Source organism: Acanthopagrus latus, chromosome 2 (genome assembly GCF_904848185.1).
Source record: "Acanthopagrus latus isolate v.2019 chromosome 2, fAcaLat1.1, whole genome shotgun sequence".
In the NCBI taxonomy this organism is placed as follows: Eukaryota; Metazoa; Chordata; class Actinopteri; order Spariformes; family Sparidae; genus Acanthopagrus; species Acanthopagrus latus.
In genome coordinates, this window is record NC_051040.1 from 19383396 (window position 1) to 19404075 (window position 20680).

Genomic DNA, 20680 nt, shown 5'->3' on the forward strand with positions numbered 1-20680 from the left:
TCTCAGGGCCAACATGAACAAATAATACAAGTAGGGACTCCGCGGTGTCAATTTGCCAAAGAGCTTGGTGGATTATTTTAGAATCACCTCACACTTCAGGCTGGTTTGTTTTGCTCCGTGGAGAGTATAAACATCCACACCTCATCTACAATAAACACACACTGTGTATTACTGGGAGAGAGCGAGGGAGAGGCTAAGCTGAAGCGTGTGTGAGCGTGTGTGTGTGTGTGTGTGTGTGTGTGCACGCGAACAGGAGGCCAACATACGGAAACGTGTCCTTTAAGAGACGTGGCCGTAAAAACCTCTTCAGTGTTTGACTCAAGTGTCAATCACTGGGCTACTTATTACTCTAATTGGATTATTACTACAGTTTAGCTCTCTGTATGAGTCTCAGTTTCTAAACATGGCAGTGGCAGTAACTCTAGATGGGAAGTGTTTGAAGAAGGAAAATAAAAGTGGCAAAAAAAAAAAAAAAACGAGCTGCTGAAATAGCACTTGGAAGTATTTTTAATGTACATGAAACACCAACTGTTTTTGCATTTCTGAAGCGATGAGGATCGCTGCTAAAACCATTTAACTGGGTAGAAATGTAAATCATGAGTGCCTCGATTGCTTTAAATGTGTGTATATCAATTTTTATTTAAATAATTAAAAAAAGTGACTCTATTAAAGTAACATGAACCAGCATTTAACTAACAAAAGGAAAGTGAATAAAAGCTGCTGGCTGCTGCGTAAGCCAACACATAAAACAGCACAAAGATGTGAATGAACTTTGGCCCTCTCTAAACACCTCCATATTCCCCTCGGCTCCAACATCCTCTTACTTTCTGTCTCTCTCCTTTACACACACGTTTCTGCACTTGCATAAAATCTTCCTGGGATATGCGTAAAACAGCCCTGTGCGGATTTGACAACCACTCATTGCTCAGATTACACAGTGGGGGTTTTGAAGCCGATGTTACAGGACGTCGGGTTAAGGATCTCAAGTCAGGATTCAGGTGAGAACATGGCTGAGAACTGTTATACAGACAGACACACACACACACACACACACACACACACACACTCACTCACCGAGACACAAATCCTCAAGAGGCACCCAACATGTCCTCAGCACCTCGCCCCTACTTGCCCCCCCCCCCTTTATAACTTCACTCTCATTAATCTCACACACCTCATCACCGTCCCGCCACCTCGACCCCAAAGATCTCATATCCTCCGCACACCTTTACCTCCTCTCTGGGCTCGGCCACGGCTCCGAAATCCCACAACTAATAACTCCCATGCATGTTCTGTACCACTGGTCTTGTTAACAGTTCCACCTGCCACCGACCGTGACGCATCTCACGATCCTAAATTTAAAGTTTGGTCCCTGCTGAGACACAGAAAGACAAACACCTGATGTCTGTTTTCTCTGTCATGCTGACTGTTTTATTTATTTTTCAGTTAACAGAAATAAATATAATATAGTGTGTGACTGTACAACGTAAATACCAGTGGAATGTACCTAAGCACACATGCTGAGGTACTGTATTGAAGTAACATATTTCGGTTCTTGCACTTTACTTGAATATTTCCATTTTCTGCTACTTTATTCTTCCACTCCGCTACATTTTAGAGGGAAATATACTTTATTTTACCCCCAACATTTATTTAATTAAATAAATTAGTGTATTTTATCAACAGACATGGCATTTCTACATGTGACACCAATTTCAACCCCTGAAGAACAAGAAGACATACTTTATTATCTCTTTTCAGAGATATTTTCCCTCTGTTGCTATTTATTTTACAAACACGAGCCCGCCATGAAAAGGCCTACCAGTAGCAGTTGCCTTGCTCAAGGGCACATCTGCAATGCTCAGGAGATGAACTGGCACCTCTCCAGTCCACAGTCTGTAAAGATTGGTCTGACTGAGCTACTGCCGCCCTTTTATCGAGACAAAACAATGCTTTGACTTCAGAAACATGGTTTTGTCAAGACATCAGAACATCGCTTGCCACCAAAACATGTATTTTTAGGCAGAATATGATCTTTCCCTAACCCTACTCAGGTTTCACAACATAATTCTGAACTAAAGAAATGTAAAGTTTCACCATGTTTGTGGTTTTCAGAATCATACATTGCAAAACTTCAAGTCAAAGTGGCAAGTCAATTGAAAACACTCGGACAGCCTGTAATACAGTATATGTACATGTAAATATATGTGATTTGACTTGTACATTTAATATAATTTGACATTTAACATCAGATAATTTCAGACTCCAGGAGAATTTATGTGGTTGACTTTCACTTTTACCAAAGCAATATTTTAACATAATGTATTTACTTTTACCCAAGTATATAATTTGAGGACTTTTAAACATTTATAAATGCAAGTGTGTCGAGGCAATGTAGAGCAACCCGTGTTAACTGATCTGCACACATAGAAGGAAGAAACACAGCTGACCAAGAATAGGCAGATCATCCAGCAAATTTCTGGGATAAGAGGACCTGCTTCATGACTAAAATGAGAGTGGTCGTATAGTTGTTTAAAGATAGAAATGAGTCAGAGAGGGAAAGAAAGACACAGTCAAGCGGTGAGATAGACACATCAGAAGACAGACGGACAGAGAGACAGATTGGGCAATTAGACAAACACACAGAGACCGATCGTTCCATTACACACAGAGACCGACATGGCGGCCATTGAGACAATGGGCCCCTTCACTATACGACTAAGTGTTTATGTCCCATGTCAGTCTGCATCACCAGTGTCCCCCTGACTGCTCCCAGCTGACGCCCCAACAAACACACACACACACACACACCTCTCTGACCTCGGGAGCTGAACTTGAACATGCACACTCCTGCTTTGCTTTCTGTCACATGTCAGCGTATCATGTCCCATGCAGGCATGCAATGTGGCTGTGTGCGTGTGTGTGTGTGGGAGCAGAAGAGGATGAATGAATGAATGGGCTTCTGTTGGACTGCTCCTAATGACTTTATTTAGAGATGTAGTGTTTAACGTCAGGAAACACCAGTCATGTATGCCGCCGGCAGGATCTGTGGTGAGGGCAGAGTGTGACTCAAAGGTCCCCCATCCTTACAGCTCAGCTCACCCTCCTGAAATAAAATAAAAACTCACACTAACCACAAGTACCCATCCTGTGACTGGGTTATACTGATCTAGGACCATATTCACAAAGCCACATAGTGATGAAATTCTTAGGATTTTGATGACGAGAATGTTCTGTCTTGTCCGTCTATATTTATTACTCCCTATCAGTAATTCTCTCTTTTCTTTTTCCTCCTAAAATCACATCAGTCTTCTTCATTATCTTGCTGTTTTCTATCCCCCCCTTTTCCCCCTCTTCCTCTTCCATTTCCCTCCCCCTGCTTTTTGATACCAGTGCATAAAACACACCAAAAGTTTTCACTGGAGTCGGGTAATGAGGCAGACCTTTGACCTTGCCTTGATGACTTCCATACCTGTGCATGTGCAAGAAAACCTTTGCGGCTGCGTGCATATGTATGTGTGCACGTGTGTGTGTGTGCATGCAAGTGTGTGTCTGCAGCTGGCGGCTGACAGCGACATGACTAATGAGGGCTCGGGACAGAAATAATAGGTGGGAATTATAACACACAAAAAAGCGTACAAGCGCAAAGGAAAAGGAAGAACAAATGACAGAGCGATGGACGGGGGAGAGGAAGATAAAGGGCAGAAAACAAAGGAAACACTAAGTTTCAGAGGAGCATTTGAATCATTAGAAAGTAGCCCAAGCAACAGAGGGGCCAGACGTTTCACATGTGCACAAAAAAAAAAAAAAAAAAAATCAAGAAGTTGCATTGAGGACCAGGGTTTCACACTGTTTTCACAGGTTATGATGGATTCACTATTAATATACTAAAGGGTTAGTTAATGTGTCTGTAGCACAGCTTTACTGCTACACATCACTGCACACGGACTCAAATAAATTAAACTACATAATCAGCGGTGTGCTTCATGTGCACACAGTTAAAGCAACATTATGTAGAAATTGGCATTTTGTGCAATTTGGCGCCCCCTAACAGTTTCGGAGAGCAACAGCACTGTCGTAAATGCAAACCCCAGGTCTGTAACAGTTTGTCAGACGCAATGTGGGTGCTGACTACAAACACAACCTATAACATCATAAGAAAGTGATGTGTTGAAAACTTGCATGTTGAAGTAAACATGCATGTAACGCTGGCCATTTTGGGGCCATTCGAATATTTTAATGTAAAGCCTTTAACGCCCAATGCTGTGTATCCCTGATACTGGCTCTTTTATACATGATGTGGTTAAATAATGATGTGTATAGTTGTTGATGCAGTTCACTAGTCAGGTGTTTGGATGTTTGATTGGAGTTTCTTTCCATAACTATGTCAAGAAGTATACAGCTGTATAAAATGCAGTTTTATTATGACTGAATTGTTTGCGATCGTGCTCCAAATGATGAATCAGTGGGAAAAGGAATCACAGAGGAGTTTCTCAAATCGAAAGGCTTAAGGAAAAAAAAAAAACAAAAAAAAAAAAAACTAGATCTAAGACACTCCATCCTGCAGCGGAAACCAGACCTTGTTGAGTAGCACGACCTGGACAGCACATTTGGGTGTCTGGCAACACCAGCCTACAACTGTCACACTCTGGGTCAGAGGTCATCATGTGTAGAGAGAGCAGAACTTCCTAATTATACATGATAAATGTAATCACACACAGGAAGCATTTCTCTCCACAATTTATGGGCTTAACCTTGTCAGGTGTGCCGAGCTGGCCGAGGAAATTGGAGGTAAAAAGGCGTCAGAGCGTCGTATCTGTCTGAAACTTTGGCGCGTTTGTTTCACTTAATAGCACGTACATAAAAATATGCCACATTAACAAATGCTCAGTTTTTTTGTTTAGAGATTTTTGTACCCTATAAATAAAGGGACACCAGTAATGGGGACCGGGGAAGACGAGGAAAGTTTTCCATCAGGCTGTGTGTTGTGATAATGATGCTATCTGGCCTAAACAGATCTCTTGAGTGAACCCCCGTATTCCTGCTGGATCGGATCAGTGCCCATAATGGCTGACTGCAGCCAGAGGGTCTCGACCCGCTGACACAAAACACGGCGCCAAGACAGAAGCGAGACAGATGCACAAATAGACAGATAGACGTTCAGACAGACATCCTGTCTCGAACCACAAATAGATACAACAATTAAGTCAGGTCTGGTCATTTTCATTTCTCTGACCTCTGCCCCGCAACTCCTACACATGTAAGGAGACAAATTACTACTGCAGTTGGCTTTGGACAACAACTCCAATGTAGGAGAACATGGGCTGCGAAGGCTGGGACAGGGGACATAAATCATACCTGTATTTGATCTGCGGGGCTGTGGGCTGGCTGGCTGACGGTGTGACAGCTAGCATGCACCCTATGTCTCTGAACCCTGAAGGGGCTGAAATGGGTCACTTGTTTTGCAGTAGGGTGTAAATCTGGGAGCAACTGTGGTTAATTTCCCCTTTAAAATGAGTTGGAACGATCATAATCAAACATTTCGAAAGAATCTGCTTGTGTAATGAGTGCTGATAGTAAGGAATGATTTCCAAACAACACGTTTTAAAGGTGCTCTTAATTGAAATATACTAGAATAGAATAGAATATTGTTGTTTACCTCTGGCTGGAAATCACAAAAACCTCCTACATCTCAGAGGGGAAATATTTTGCTTTTTACTCCATTACATTTGTCTGACAGCTATAGTTACTTTTCAGATTACAATTTTTCATACACTTCCTGGCCAGTGAAAACCACATATCTCCAAATTTGGTGTTTTTAATCTTTTTTTATTCTTTCTAATAAGCTGAAGGATGAAGTGTTCCTTTAAAGGATGAGAGAATTCTCCTATTTCAACTTCACCAATTATTCACCTTAAAGTGTGTTCACAGGTCTTGGGGAGCACTACTGTACATATGATGAAAAAAGGATTATAAAGCCTTTTGTGGTTCCAGATGAAGCTTCATAATGTGATAAATTGCTTCCAGGGATATTGTTCATTGACAGTTGAATTATGGGTAATGTAGGCACCAGATTTTGAAAAGTGGTCCATGGGTAGTACTGCACTCCTAGAACAGGACTGGATTTTTTTTTTTTTGTGAACCAGCGATATCATCTTTTTTTAATCTATGCATTCTTGTTCCTGTTTAAAATATGGTGGCTACATTACCCACAATGCAACTTTGCCACTGAGTGACATCACTGGAGGCCATCAGATTACATCAGCTTCCTCTGGAGCAAAAGAAGTCTTTACGCTCCTTTTTATTGACATAAAGACCTGTATACTAACTTTAAGATATACTATTTGTTGAGTTACCCTGTAAGCTAAATAAACTTTTTTAAAACTGTGATGTTGCAAACATAATGATCTTATAGAATACTTTGCATTGTTGTAACTCAAACTATCCATCAATATTTAAAAACTGTGTGATGAAAGCCTTGCTTTGTCAGTAGTGGATTTTATCATCACACACTGCAACAATTTTAGCTACTTGGCAAATGAAGGAAACACTATCCTGCTGGGATGGATCCCTTGACTCTACTCTCAAGAGAAAGGCTTGTTCCTCAGACACACAGCCATGTTTTCCTGTTTGCATCAGCTTTCATTTTATCATTGCTTACGCCTGCTTGCTATAGTGTTATACAGTCAGTTCCATATCACAGGCATACAGTATATAAATGTAATTGTCTGTACGGCAGTGCCACTTTACAACTTACACGCACCGTGCACACATGTAACAATGCTTATTCCACAAAAACATCACCAAAATTATACAGCATCATTCTCTGGTGTCCCACGGGAGATTACTATGTTACATCAGGAAGTGCCCTTCAAAGTTTCCACCATTGTAATTGTACGCTTCAGACCCAGACTTTGTTTTCTGCCTTTCAGAGCCAGATTTAAAACCCCAGAGGTGGCTAGTCTCCAGGCTGGGCGAAATCAGAATTGAATTAACACCCAAAGAGCATTTCATCAGAGCCGGCAGGGCCCCATGGTCCAGGACACCTGTAATAGAGTTTCCTCTCTCGTAGGCGCAAAAAAAAACCATCTTAACTTCCATCGAACGGAAGGTGTACCTGCTCCTGCCCGCATGCAACTACGCCGCTGATCAAATCAGGCCAGGCAAATTGTATTTGTCGAGAGAAGGATCAAATGCTAGCGTCCACAAAAAACATATTAGCAGGCTGATCTACACAGAATACCCTTGGCATCGCGGTAGTATTGGATTAACAGAGTAACAGAAAAAGAGGGGAGGATGTGTTGAAATCCAAACTGACTCCTTTCCTCTGCTTCCCCTCGCTGCTCTGCTCCTCTGCGCACTGAGGAATTACCACTATCGTATGCAAGTCGGGGGATAGATGGTCGGGGGGGGGGGGGCGTACATGCAACGAGATGTATTGGATTACTGTGAATTCAACTAAAGTGTTGCTGCGTGCCAATCTCAACACTGAAGAACATGGTAGGCCAGGACAAATAGATATAATTAATCCTCCAAACTACCACACCCTTGGATAACAGACGACTTCTTGAAGCCTTTCTCAGGTTCGTCTTAATATAATCTCGCAGCAAATCAACACTCGCGTCCATTATCCTCACTGCGGAATACACAAGAACTATCAAATTCAAACATTTGGTAATGGGAAAAGGAGATATTTTTCCTGTTTGTTATTAAAATAAACAGAGACAGAGATGTCTGGGATGAACTGGTGTGTGAAACTCAGGGGAGAGAGAGAGAGAGAGCGCGATTGAGAGAATATGGGAGAGAGAGAGACTAAGGGGCCTGACCGTCTGACAGACAAGGCAGGCAGATGGACAGGAACTTGGCATTAGGGAATATGATTCTGCCAGAGAGCGATCCATAAAGACTGGAGGAGGTCGAAGGGCACACTCTCCATAATGACTCATCATCACTCAGTGGTGTCCAAGCTGGGATGGCCTGTATGTATGTACGTATGTGTGTGTGTGTGTGTGTGTGTGTGTGTGTGTGTCTGAGGGAGAGAGAGTGTGAGAGAGGGCCAGTGGATCTGCTGAGAGATAGTGCAGGATAAACGACCAGTCCTGCTATTCTAGGCCTCTGGGGAGAAAAAAAGAGAGATCTCCCTGTTGTTTTATCAGAGCCCCGGCCAAATAATGTCACCCACAACATCAATTAATCCCCTCGTCAACATAGAAAAAAAAACAAAAAAAAAAGAACCAAAATAATAAGGAAAAACATGGGTGAGAGAGATGAAAATGACTTTCATGAAGCGTGATGGATGTCTTAAGACGTATGGAATTCCTTCTGCGAGAGGGGAGGTGTGTTGACTTCTCAGGGCTGGGCAAACACCACCGGACGGACTTCGCCATGGTAAGCCGTTCCCGTGGTACCGGCGGTGGGCAGCAGGGGCGGGCCCACAGGGGAGCTGTGGCGTTTTTCATGAACTGAATTTTTTTTTTTTTTTTTTTTTTTTTACTCACAGCCAGTCATTACTTTTACAACGGCGCAGCCCGAGCTGACCACTAAAAGGGCGGCGCAGTCTGCCAACACCTTGTATATGGAATTCATAAAACAATAGCTCACACTAAATTCCCCTGCTGCATTCTCAATCAAGCTGCTATAGCGACGACTGTTTCTGCGCGCATTTATGGGCGTGCACGTGCGAGGGGCCGTATTTTTTAAGTTGTGCGCCGTTGGATGAATATCTCCATCCCTTGGCAGCTGACAGCCTGTTTGTCATCCACTCCACAACCAAGAGCTGACCTTCAGCAGCATAACTACCTTTATCCCGCCGTACCTCTCCGCTCCCCTCCCCTCGTCCCCACATCTCCACATCGCCCCTCTCGCTCCTCCGTCTTTCTCAGCCCTACCTCCCTCGACTTCTCCCTCACTTTTCGCACTCTGCAGCCTTTGTCATTGATCGCTGATGCGATTGGCTGCCTCCGTGCTCAGTAATGACCTGCCCTGGTAACCAGCCGGCTGCTCCGCTCGGCCCCTCGTAGATTGAACTGTCAGATGGCAGCGATTAATGGCTGGGCAGAGAGACACAGACTCGCACCTGCAATGTCCCACCATGCACTGCCCGGGCCAATGTCCCGCCGTCCCATCCCCGACTCATGTATGTGTGTTGTGTCCAAAGCATGGATAAATATTCAAACGTGTGTGAGTGCGTGTGTTTATGGGTGCATATAAATCTTTGCTTTCATACATGTATTAGTGCCCCTGAGGGTATGCATGCACTTTGCTTGCTCCACTGCAATGGCTGATGGGAAGGTACGGTGAGCGGGCGTGTCAGGGAGGCTAAAAGGACACGGACAAAAGTCAATGAGTACAAAAAAAGAAAAGATATAATGTCTGCAGTTAACATTTCTGCAAACCACAGATACGTGAGTTTGCATGTGCCATAGGCTTTGTACCATTTGCACGAAAACGCTTCGCGTCAAGCTCATTACCGTACTTTCATACCGGGAGGTGGAGGTGATGGTGGCGGAGTGACAGGCAAAAAAGGCTGCCAATCTGGCGACCGCAGTCCAAGGCTGTGTTTCGGCATTTTATTTACGTGTGAAACCAGAGGATATATTGGGCCCACGGCGTGTCAACAATTGTAAACGTGGCATATATTTTTAAGGGGAACTCAGGAAATGTGTGGCGACCAAAACCAGAAACTGGTCAGGCCATCCCCAGCCGTGTCTGTGGCGACACGACTGAGCTGTTTCCAAGGATTCCTCCGGACTCCTCCAAAAGACAAAGAGAATTTAGCCTAAATTTACATCAAGAAATGAAAAGCTTAGACTTATTTGTCTTTTTCGCAGAAACATATAACCACTGGTTGACTCCAAGTGCCCTCTCTGATGCCCCTATGGTGGACAGGTGGTCAGTGAAAATATAGGATCTCACACAAAAGACTCACAGAATGCCGATCATCCAATATCACTAACGCGCGAGTACGGAACGCACACGTCACCTTGTAGGACCTTGAAGTGTTGATAAAGTTCTGTCAAATTAGAAAATATCTCAAACCAACCACAGTTTGCTCCACTGCTTCAATGACAGCGATCATTACTTGTATCCAGCGCTAAACTCCGCTGCCCCCTGCTCTTCTGTATTACTATATTAGTTATGATTGCACCCGTAATCATTCACTTATTCTACTGTTCACACTTGAGTCACTCCGCGCGAGAGAAATCACAAAAAAAAAAAAAAAAAAAAAAAAAATGCCTAAAACGCTAACACATGTTATTGCCTCGAACGGGGATGAGTGGGGTGTTTGGTCTGCTCTCGCTCTGTCTGTCTGTCTGTTGAGCCGAGCTGCCGCGGGCCCACGCGGCTGTCCCGTGTTGTACTTGGCTGGCTGTCTGCTAACTGTCAGCGCAGTATCTCCTTACACTGATGAATGGGAAGTTTCCAGACCTTTCCCAAAGCTTTCATTCCCTTGTTCCAACGCTTCATCCAGAGGAATGGCCGAGAAAACAAGGGTTCCTCCGACCGCCCCGCCAGCCTCCCTCAAGGGGGAGCGCCAACGCCGAGACAGGCACGGACGGGCTAAATTTAAAATGTTCCCCTTCAAAAGGGGGACGGAGGGAGGGGGAGAGATAAAGAGTGAAAGAGATGTAGAAGAAATACAAACAAAAAAAAAATGAATGTGGTGGGAGAGAGAAACTGGGGGAGGAAAAAAAAGAGAGAGACAGAAGATGGAGGGAGAGTAATCCTCTGAACAGTGAACATGTGAATATCAGGCCAGTAGGGGTTTGGCGTGGTGTGTGAAACGGAGATAAAATCGATTAGCTTGTCCACTGACCCAGTGAGCAGCGGGGCCCCCCGTTGCCCCAGTCCTGCCACAGCCCTGACAGAGACGTCCAGGCCCTCAAGGCCCCCGAGGGGTCCCTTCTGGACACTGAGGTGAACAAAGTGGTGCCCTCCTGTCAAACTAAAGCCCTCGAGCAGCAGCAAAACAACAAACCATGCCGCAATGCTTCACTGCTCTCTGATTCCACAGGAGACAGAAGAGATGTAGTGTGGGCTGCTGAAAGAGGACACTGTGTGTGAGAGCGCAAAATACATAAATAAGGTGCTTACTTAAAGGGAAATACCGCCAGTTAATTAAGAATTTCGGTCAGCTCTGTTTTTGTAGAATAAGAGCTGTTTTGGTCATTTCTGTTTTATTCCAGTTTTTTTCAATCCTTAGTTTTCCTGGATAAAAGCTTAACTTAACAGCAGTAGTTATTATGGCTTTACAAAATAATTCAAAAAGCAGTAAAAACATGTATGATTCCCAGCTAGGGAATAAGCAAAAAATACATCAGTAATTGCTCCCTTTGATATTTTCGTGTCTTTAAGAGAAACTGACACCCCATTCTAATTCACTCATTCCAGCGTGAGGAAGCCTTTAGTGAAACCGGCTCTGCCACTCACCACTTCCTGTCATCCAAATAAAAACACAACTGTCACAGTTTTTACAGACACCACCGATACGTTATTGATGGTGTGGAAAAACTCGGACTTCCTGTCAATCTTCACTTTGATGAAGGAAAGAGTAAACTCGATGAGCCCCATTTCTTCTTCTATATACAAACACACATCTGTCGACGGAGAAGAACTTAGTACAGCCCGTGGACGAAGATGCACCAGAAGCTTAAAGTAACGTCACAGTCGCTCATCTTCAAACAGTATGTCAAACTGATTCTCGTACCGTCGTGTTACATGACACCAGGGCACCGGACAGTGTATGTGTAACTCTTGGTCAACGTTGTTTCTGAGCTCATTAGCATTAAAGGATGAGTTCACCCAAGAGTGAAAATGTTGTCATTTCCTGCTAACCCTCACACTGATGGAAAAGTCGGGTGAAGTTTTTTTAGTCTGCAAAACATTTCTGGAGCTTCACAGCAAATCTCTGTTGCAAAATTGGGGATAGGGACTTGTTTTAGTATATACAAAAAGAAAGAAGAAAATAGCTCCATTTTGCTTCACCTGGGGTTATCCAAGTCTCTGGAAGCGATGAGATCCCATAATGACTCAAGACAATGTTATTTACACCCTTTATTAAGACAAAGTCGTCATGCTAAAAGCGTTATTGTGTACCCCTTCTGAAGTGGGTGCAAAAGCTCCAAAGTGAGATATTTTCAAACCAAGTGGGAATCTTGGAGCTTCCGGAGACTTGGGTTACATCGGAGGCCATGTTTTTTTCAGTAGTCCCCATCTATTTCAGTTGTTTAAGGTGAACACCGCAATGTTGTTTTGCTGTAAAACTGAAGAAAGTTTCATTTCTGGGTGAACTTCTCCTTTAATAGAGTGTAAAATCTCTTCAAGACTCATCTTATTATTACCTCCAGGCACCCATAGTCTGCTCACAAACTGAAAATTTGTATGAGACAGAGTAAAATGTCTTCCATTCAAGTAAATTTCTCCCACGTTCGGTATAATAGTCTCAGGAAATTCTCAGGTAATTCTTATACATGTCTAAAAAGCACTGGCCTGACAGACTTCCACCTGTTGACCGGCCTGAAAGCTCTCCCTATCGTTTTATCGCCTTGTTTTCCTCTCATGATTTCCTCAGTAAGATCGTTGGGTGAGGAGCACCTCTTTGATTCCTGGCTCATTGTAGTGTATCTGACCCCGCGGGTCACCGAGTGGAAAGAAGTGGATGTGTCACCGCTAAGCTCTTCTCCGTGTTAGAATAATATTTCTATGGTGCATTTAGGATGCTAACGCTAATCAAAACAGGACATCCTGAGGAGGGCCGTGCTCTCTCTTCCCCGGGCCCTCGCTCGCCGGCCGCTTTATGTTTTTGTGTTTGTGGAGGAGCGACAATCCCAGGAAGCCGCGAGGAGGGTTCATCAAAGCTCCGAGCAGGGGGCCCCGGCTGCAGGATCGCTGGAATGCAGCGTGGAAAGGAATCTCTACTGTCCTATTGTTCCCTTGTTTCCTCGGTCTCATCACACGCCGGCACGTCCAGTTCACTTACAGGTAAGCAGCGCTAATCAGCCCTGCATTCCTTTCCACGGCCGCATTCTTTCCTCTGCTGCGACCCTGACTGACTTGTGCACACACACACACAGAAGGTACACAGACACACACATACACAGAGGGGAAGTCATCAACACAGATCTCTGAGGACAGGGACGTGGCGTTTCCTTCTCTCGGACATGGGATTGGGAGTGGAGCAGAGAGGTGAACACTGACGGTGCAGTGGAGAGATGATCAACTTCCAAAAAGCGGGGCTTAGAGAGTACATGATGAGGCCATAAAAGCTAAATTAAAGGGGCACTTTGTGGTTTTGGAGAAGAAATTGAAACTCAGAATATGAGTAATTACAATACTAATAATAACAAAAAATCAGAAATATATATATATATTTTTTTTTTTCCCCGTCACAGAATAAACAAGCTGCTCTCAGAGGAAAATAAGGTCCCAGAACACTGCTGAAGATGGAGAGGGGGCAGGGTCCGCCAAATATAAACTAGTAAAATGGTATGAAACTGTGTTGTCCTTTATGGTCAGTTTGTTTATTCAGTTTATTCAGCCATGAAAACAAAGAATTTTGTTTTATTTAGTCTGTTTAGGCATAACCAGAATCAAAATCAGTCAGTGGAGATCCCCCAAATTACATAGTGCACCTTTAACACCTGAGAAGTTTCCTTCACATACCGTAAAACACTTTTCCTGTAAAAAAATAAATAAATAAATAAATAAAATCTCCCCAAACAACATTTTCTGTATCTTTAAATGTGTCCATCCTACTGTCCCTCGTCTTTAACAAATGAATTCACGGCTTGTCCTGACTTTTCCTCTGCGTCTCTCACTGTAACCGTCACCGCCTCAGCACCGCAGCTCAGGCAGGACAGCTGCTATCAGAACCAATCAGGTGAATGTGGTGCAGCGCGAACTTCATCAGGAAGGCCCCCGGCTTTGATCACACCTCCTACCCTCATCCCCCCCGTCCTGCCGGGGCCCGGAGGTCACCACTTAATGAGCTTCGGGGAGGAGATCGGGGTGGTGGTGGGGGCGGCTTGTTGTGTCCGAGATGAAAGATGTATAAGAATCACAGACGCACATCGCACACAAACACACCTGACTACAACTGCTCCGTCCCGTCCTCCCTTTTCTTTCAGCTATAGATGGGCACGACCTTATCCCCCCCTCCTTTCTAATCAGACAAACACACCCTCGCTCCTTCCATCAATCCCTCAGGGCCGGCCTGCTCCACCCAGGGAGATCCCCGAGCAGTGCTGGAACATGCTGTTATCACCACGTTCACAATGCAATTGTTGGGTAATTCCTGTTTATAGCTCTGTGCTCCGTCCAGCGTGTGAGAGTGAGGAAAAAAAAAAAAAAAAAGGCGGCGTTCTCTTTTGGAGGCCCTCAGTGACAGTGATTGAAACGACTGTCCACGAGCAGACGCGCAGTACAAAGAAATTTACCACTTGTTCAAAAGCATCCAGAATTAGCCGAAGTTAATCAATCAATTTTATGTACTCCCACTGGGCGAGGTATGAAGAAAGTAAAGTGATCAGGCTGCAGCCTGTAATGAGACATGCAGACATAACATCATGTCTGCAGTCTGAAGTGCAGCACTCACAGATTGGCAGCTAGAATAAAGTCATATCAAGCCTCTTGTTTAGCCCTCTTCCCCCATAAAAGCACTCAACAATGTAGTAAAGTGACTTTGTGTAGTTAGCGGATGTGAGACACGGGGCCAGAGTGTCGGGCCCCTGTTTCTACCACCTGCTTCAGGTAATTGATTGGAGTATAAAATGATTGAGTTTCTTTAATTAGCTAACAGACATCTCTCTCTCAGAGCTGCGCCAGGCAGCGCCAACTTCACGCCGCCTCATTAATGGCCCCTCCGGGCGAAGCGCACCATCAGCAATCTGTTGACATTATAACTCCTCAGACATCATAACGACGCACAAATCAGTGTGATGTCTGGGTAAACTTTTCAACTCAGCGAAAACGTCATTTATCCGCAGACCAATTTGCGATGAGAAAATGGCGGCCGCGCCACGCCGCGTGACAGCGCTTTGTTTGTTTCTCGCGCGCACGCACGCACCGAAGGGGCCCCCGCACGTACGCAACCCGGCCTCGACCAAATAAGCACAAACACACATGCTCGCCTCCCCTCTGAACGCGAGCACAATCTATAAAAATATGCTTAGCTTGGGACTGGTCTGTTGATAATGACCTCAGCCTTGGCACCGCACCGGGCCAGACTCAGACTGCCGACAGACTGGAGGCTTTTGTGTGGACTCCCTATCTCTAACTCTGTGACCTTTAGGAGGGGAGAAGAAAGCAGAAATGCTTTTCTTTTTTTTTCTTTTTATTTAGAAGGGGTAAGGCTCGCTCATTGTTCTGTGTTGGTACGGTTTCCCTGCGGTAAACACACAGCGGTTCCCAGGCCTGACATGTTGCTGCACACCACCCTCCCCCTCCCACCCCTCCCTCCATCCATCCCCTGGTGTTCCCACACTGCCCTGTCTGGGTCGCTGCACCACCACCTCCTCCACCACCGACCCCAACAGCAGCACACCAACATACAAACACACGTAAGCGCACTCACAATTACAGCCGCACACCTTCACCCCTCGCTTGTCCAGGTGCTTTTATGCATTATGAAATTGCTCACGTACGTGCTGAACTGAAAGCGGAGCAGAGAGGTGCCCCCCCCCCCCATCGGGCCCTGAGAGAGGGGACCCACGACGAGGCCTGGAAGCTCCCCAGTTGCTCGGGACAGGGACCCATCCTTCAAGCGGGTGACAACAGCGCATAAACAAACCACTAACCTCATCAGCTTTCCTTTTGGGGCCCTGAGACAGAGTCACGGACGACTCATTAACATCAGAGACCTTCCATAAGAGCCGTTTTGTGAGGTGGTTTGGGGAGGGGGTGGGCTTCTCCCGTCGTAAGAGGGGAGGAAAAGTGGACGACATGTCAGACAGACGGGGGCGTTGATAGATGAGAGGGCCTGGGTCAACCTGCCACCCCGAAAACCGACCAACACACACACAGACATACACACACACACACACACACACAGAGCTGTACCTCAAAACACGACTAACACACCCACAAAACCTGCATGTGTGAGGACATCAGAGTGGGATATGTCTTACACCTGGTTTGACAAGTGTTCGGCGAGCAGAAACATTGCTGCTTTTTAATCAACAAATGTGAGTGAGTTCACTTGTGTGTTGAAAAGTGGTGGGGACCTAAAGGATCGGATCGGATCTGAAAAGAATTGTCCTCAATGGATGAAATTCAAGGCAATGTGACGTTGAGATCGTATGTGGTCATCACACCTATCATCTGATGAACAGTGACTGGTTTCCTGCACGTGTTGTAGGCTTCTGCTTCACCTTAGTACAGGCTACTGGTCCTGGGTTAAAAGTTTGCCAGGTTACCCACCAGTCAATCAGCAGCAGCCATTTTCACTATTATAAAATGATGTTTTCACAAAAGGGATGGGGACAAAACGGACCATTCCTAAAGTAAGTAGTGGGGACATGTTCCCAGTGTCCACAGGGAAAGTGACACCTGTTATTGTGACACAACCACAACTTTCACCTTTCTGAAACATTCGTATCCACACAAGCATTTCTGTGATCACTGATTTTTCTTTATGCCTAAACAAACTAAATAAACAAACTGCCTTTGTTTTCACGACTGAATAAACTGAATACACAAACTGACCTTGAAGGACAACACAGTTTCATACTGTTTTACTTAGTTTATATGCGGCGGACCCTGCCACCTTTCTAACTTCAAACAGTGTTCTGGGGACATTATTGTCCTCTGGGATCAGCTTGTTTATCAAGTCGTGGAAAAAGATAAATATTTCTGGGTCTGTGTTAGCCTATTACCTCACTGATATTGTAAATATTAAAGTTCTGAGTTTGAATTCTTCCTCTTTAATTGGGCGTTTCACACACACAACTCAGTCAGCTTTTGAATCTGCATGAACAGGGGTTTTTTTTGTTTTTGGTTTTTTTTTTAAATAAAAAAAATAATGTAAAATAATAAGTGAGTAGGCCTTCTTGACTTGACTTATCTGCCCTATTGTGGCGCTAAGACATGCCCACTACCACCGAATGGATATGATTCACTTGAAGCGGAAAAACAAAAGAAAGAAAAGAAAAGAAACCATCATGATATAAATTGTCTGTCATTCATTTGCATCAGAAAACAGGTTCAAAGAAACGCCTGACATGACCTCAGGGAGACGGGGGGGGAGTCACCTCCGCCGCGGCCCGGTGGTTCTTGACCCAGTCCATTTACTGAAGGAGATATGGGACATTTGTATACGGCGCTTTGGCACCAAGCGGAGCGCAGGCAAAGAGCACCGCTCCGGGACAACAAGGGCTGTTTAATGGGGTCTCTATTTCACTTTCCTCGCGCCGGCCCGCTCCCTCTCACCTTTTTTTTTTTAAAATGGGCCGATCCATTAACCGTTTTAATGAGCTCCGCCAGACAAACGCGAGATGCACGGCCCATTGCACAATGTGAGGAGGAACGACGCGCTCCTCTCGGCTGCGGAGAGGAGGAGAGGCGCTGACAGACTCTCTCTCTCTCTCTCTCTCTCTTTCACGCACGCACGCACGCACGGCTTCCCGCGTGTCAGTTTACAAGATGTGCATGTGATAAGTGATATCGCTCCATTTTGAGGGGACATTTTGGGGATCAGTGAGTGACGACTGGTGTTAATAATAAATACTTTAATTGTAAAAAAAAAAAAAAAAAAAAAAAAAAAGGAAAACAAAAAAACATAACAAAAAAAAAACCGATTGTCAAGTGTGCGCCCTGGGACGAAAGTTTAGATTTGATCGCTCCATCGCTACCTGTTAAGTTTTCCCAAACAAATGAATAAATAAAAACAAAAATTAAATAAAAAGGGCATGGTAACTTTATTTTTTTTTTTACCACCTCCAAAAATAGATCAGTCAGTGAATAAAATAAAATAGAATTACGGCGCGTTGGTGCTCTGGGTTGGATTACGTCAGATTAATCGTCTTTGTAATTATTACTAACAAACTATCAAAGACCTCTAAACACATTATAATCAAGAGGTTGTTTTTTTTTTATTGAGACACAAATATGCTAAGTGGACCTTTAATTAGGCCTACGCCAGCCTAGTTTGGATCGTCGACCCCTCCTCCTCCTCCAGCTCCATCTTTAGCCCGCAGTTCACCGCGGGGTGCGGCCTGCGCGCCTCGGCTATACTTAGTTGGGAAGTAAAAGCGAGTTTTTGTGGCGCACCGCATTACATCTGGACGTGCGGACTAATCAGTCAGCCTCCATCAATCACCCTTACGTTTACCACCTCTCCATCACCTCCTCTATTACATCCCTCCCCCCCTTTTTTTTTTATCACAAGGCTGTTCTGCGAAAGGAGGCCCCCCGTACATGCCCGTTTTTAACACGACTTCTCTGGACAGGCGGGGAGGCAGAGGCACACACACTGAACGCATTTACCAGCGAGAGCTCTTATGAGGGGTCTGGGAATTTAAATATTCACTGTTGACACTGCGCAGACCTGGCTGGGGGCCAGAGCGGGCCCGCTCCTCCGGGGACCCAGAACATTCCCCCCCGTTCTGACTTAAGACGCAGAAAAATCTCGCTGTTCCATCTCCGAGAATAATAATCGTTAAATGCGCGGGGAATTATCCCCCGTCATACTCTCAGAGTGGCTTTAATGGTTTGTAGAAAAGTAGCTGGTCGATCAAAAAAAAACAAACAAAAAAAACGGTCAGTGCTTCACAGTCGACGAGGGCCGCGACGAGGAAAACCAAGTGTTCTAATTCCTGTCGATGATGATGAAGGTGTGTGAGTGTGTGTGAGCGTGAGTGTGTTCACATATTTCTTTGTGCGTGTCTCAATACCTTCGAAACACTGAATAAAAATCACAATAAAGTAGCTCCTCATTCATACTTTTCTGATCATGAACCTTGACCCTAACCCAGCGACATGTGAGTACTGTATATATTATAAGTCCTGTGACGTAACACACCTTAATTTGCATTTAAGTTAACAGCTTGTAGCGACTTCTCTGCGACCTGCTGCTGCAGTCCTAATCACTTTACACGCTCAGTGCAGCAGCTCGGCTGTCGTTTGATTCCCTCCATGTACCTGCGTCCGTGTCCTTCACGTGCAATAGCGACAAAGATGCAAATCTCTACTGTCCTTTACACGCGAATTCTGCAAGTGCCAAAGTTGTTGCAGGCCCGAGCCACCACCACACTGTTGCACTTTTCTTCTTCTGACCTCCCCGCATAATTCCCCCCCCCCCCCCCCCCCAAACACACACACACACACACAAACACACACACATCTGCAATTCAATTCTACACGAGCGGTTACAATCTGAGTCTGGACAATTAAATAATAACAAGAGGCGAAAACTCAAATGAAAGTCAACGCCGGCGCACAGAATGAGACACAAGGCTCGTGAAACAGAAAAACAAAACAAAAAAAAAAACAGAAAACACAATATCATTCTCGATCATTTATTGTTGGGGCTGAATCGATGCGCGACTCAGCCACATCACTCATCTCTCCCCCCCCTCACCCCTCCACCCCGCGACGCGTAAATTCCGCGAGTTGATTTGCGTACCCGAGCAATTAAATCGATTTAATGACGGGAGTGTTTTCCATATCGCGGCTAATTTAATCAAACCCATTGATTGCTTTAAAGTTATTATTCGATCCTGAGTGAATGAAATTTGTTTTGGCTAACAGGGGGAGAAGGCTCGCCTCCCCGCGACGGTCGAATCGCAACAATAACAACATGCGAAATAAACAGAATTAAAACATCAGAGTCCGAATTAGTTTTGCCGCGGCGCTGTGTAATTTAACAATCGAGACGCGTTAATGCGAGCTCGGGATGAGCCGCATGACGCGCACACACACTCACACACACACACACATATATATACACTTCCCTGAAACATTTACCATGCCTAATGTCTAAATCCTCCTTTTTCTCCTAATTTCTTTCCATCAACCTGCCTTGTTTTTTTTTGTTTTTTTTCTTCCCAAGTTGCTCCACCGCAAAAGTGAAGTGAGCAGCAGCAGCAGCAGCAGCAGCAGCGTGCGTGCAGCGATTGCAATACAAAGTGCCGGTGCTCGGGACGTGGGACCCTGACCTACAGTCAGTACACTACAGCGCCCACTACATGCAACGAGCGACTCCAACAAAAAAAAGTAGGAGCGGACGCCCCTTGCAGAAAGTTCCTCCATCGCTCCCTTAAAAACTTTAAAGTTTCTACTCCTCGCCCGTTTTCTTCTCCCCGGCATCATTTTGTAACTCTCACTGAGCTTTTTTGTTTTTCTTTTCACGGTTCTCCGGTGGACATGAAGTCGTCACCGGAGAGGCTCTTAATGAAAACGCAGTGATAACAGCGACAGTCTCTAAAGAAAAGGTACACCGTAAAAAAAAAAAAGATGGCATGTTTGAAAAGGAGAAAAAGAAAAGGGATGTTGCACCTACTCGTGGCCAGCTTCCGTGCCCTGCCTTTGGACCTCATGGTTGCCAGTCTCTCGGCGTGGGTTTGTTTGGGATTTTTTCTCGGATCTTTTTTTTTCTCCTCCTTTTTTCTTTTTTCTCCTGTCCTTTTTCTCTGGGTTTCTCAATCCAAACGCGCTATCTCTCCAGCATTGTCAGTCTGGACACCTT

At 44.9% G+C, this 20680-nt stretch overlaps 1 protein-coding gene across 12 annotated transcripts in view; it reads right to left on the reverse strand.

Moving 5' to 3' along the window:
* The window catches only part of mecom (MDS1 and EVI1 complex locus), a 144822-nt gene extending 124142 nt beyond the window's left edge, over positions 1–20680 (reverse strand). For all 12 annotated transcript variants that reach the window (XM_037086384.1, XM_037086357.1, XM_037086339.1 and 9 more), the window contains exon 1: positions 20495–20680. In XM_037086384.1, coding sequence (XP_036942279.1) covers positions 20495–20531 — 37 coding nt within the window. In that variant the 5' untranslated portion in view covers positions 20532–20680. The remainder of the gene's footprint in view (positions 1–20494) is intronic.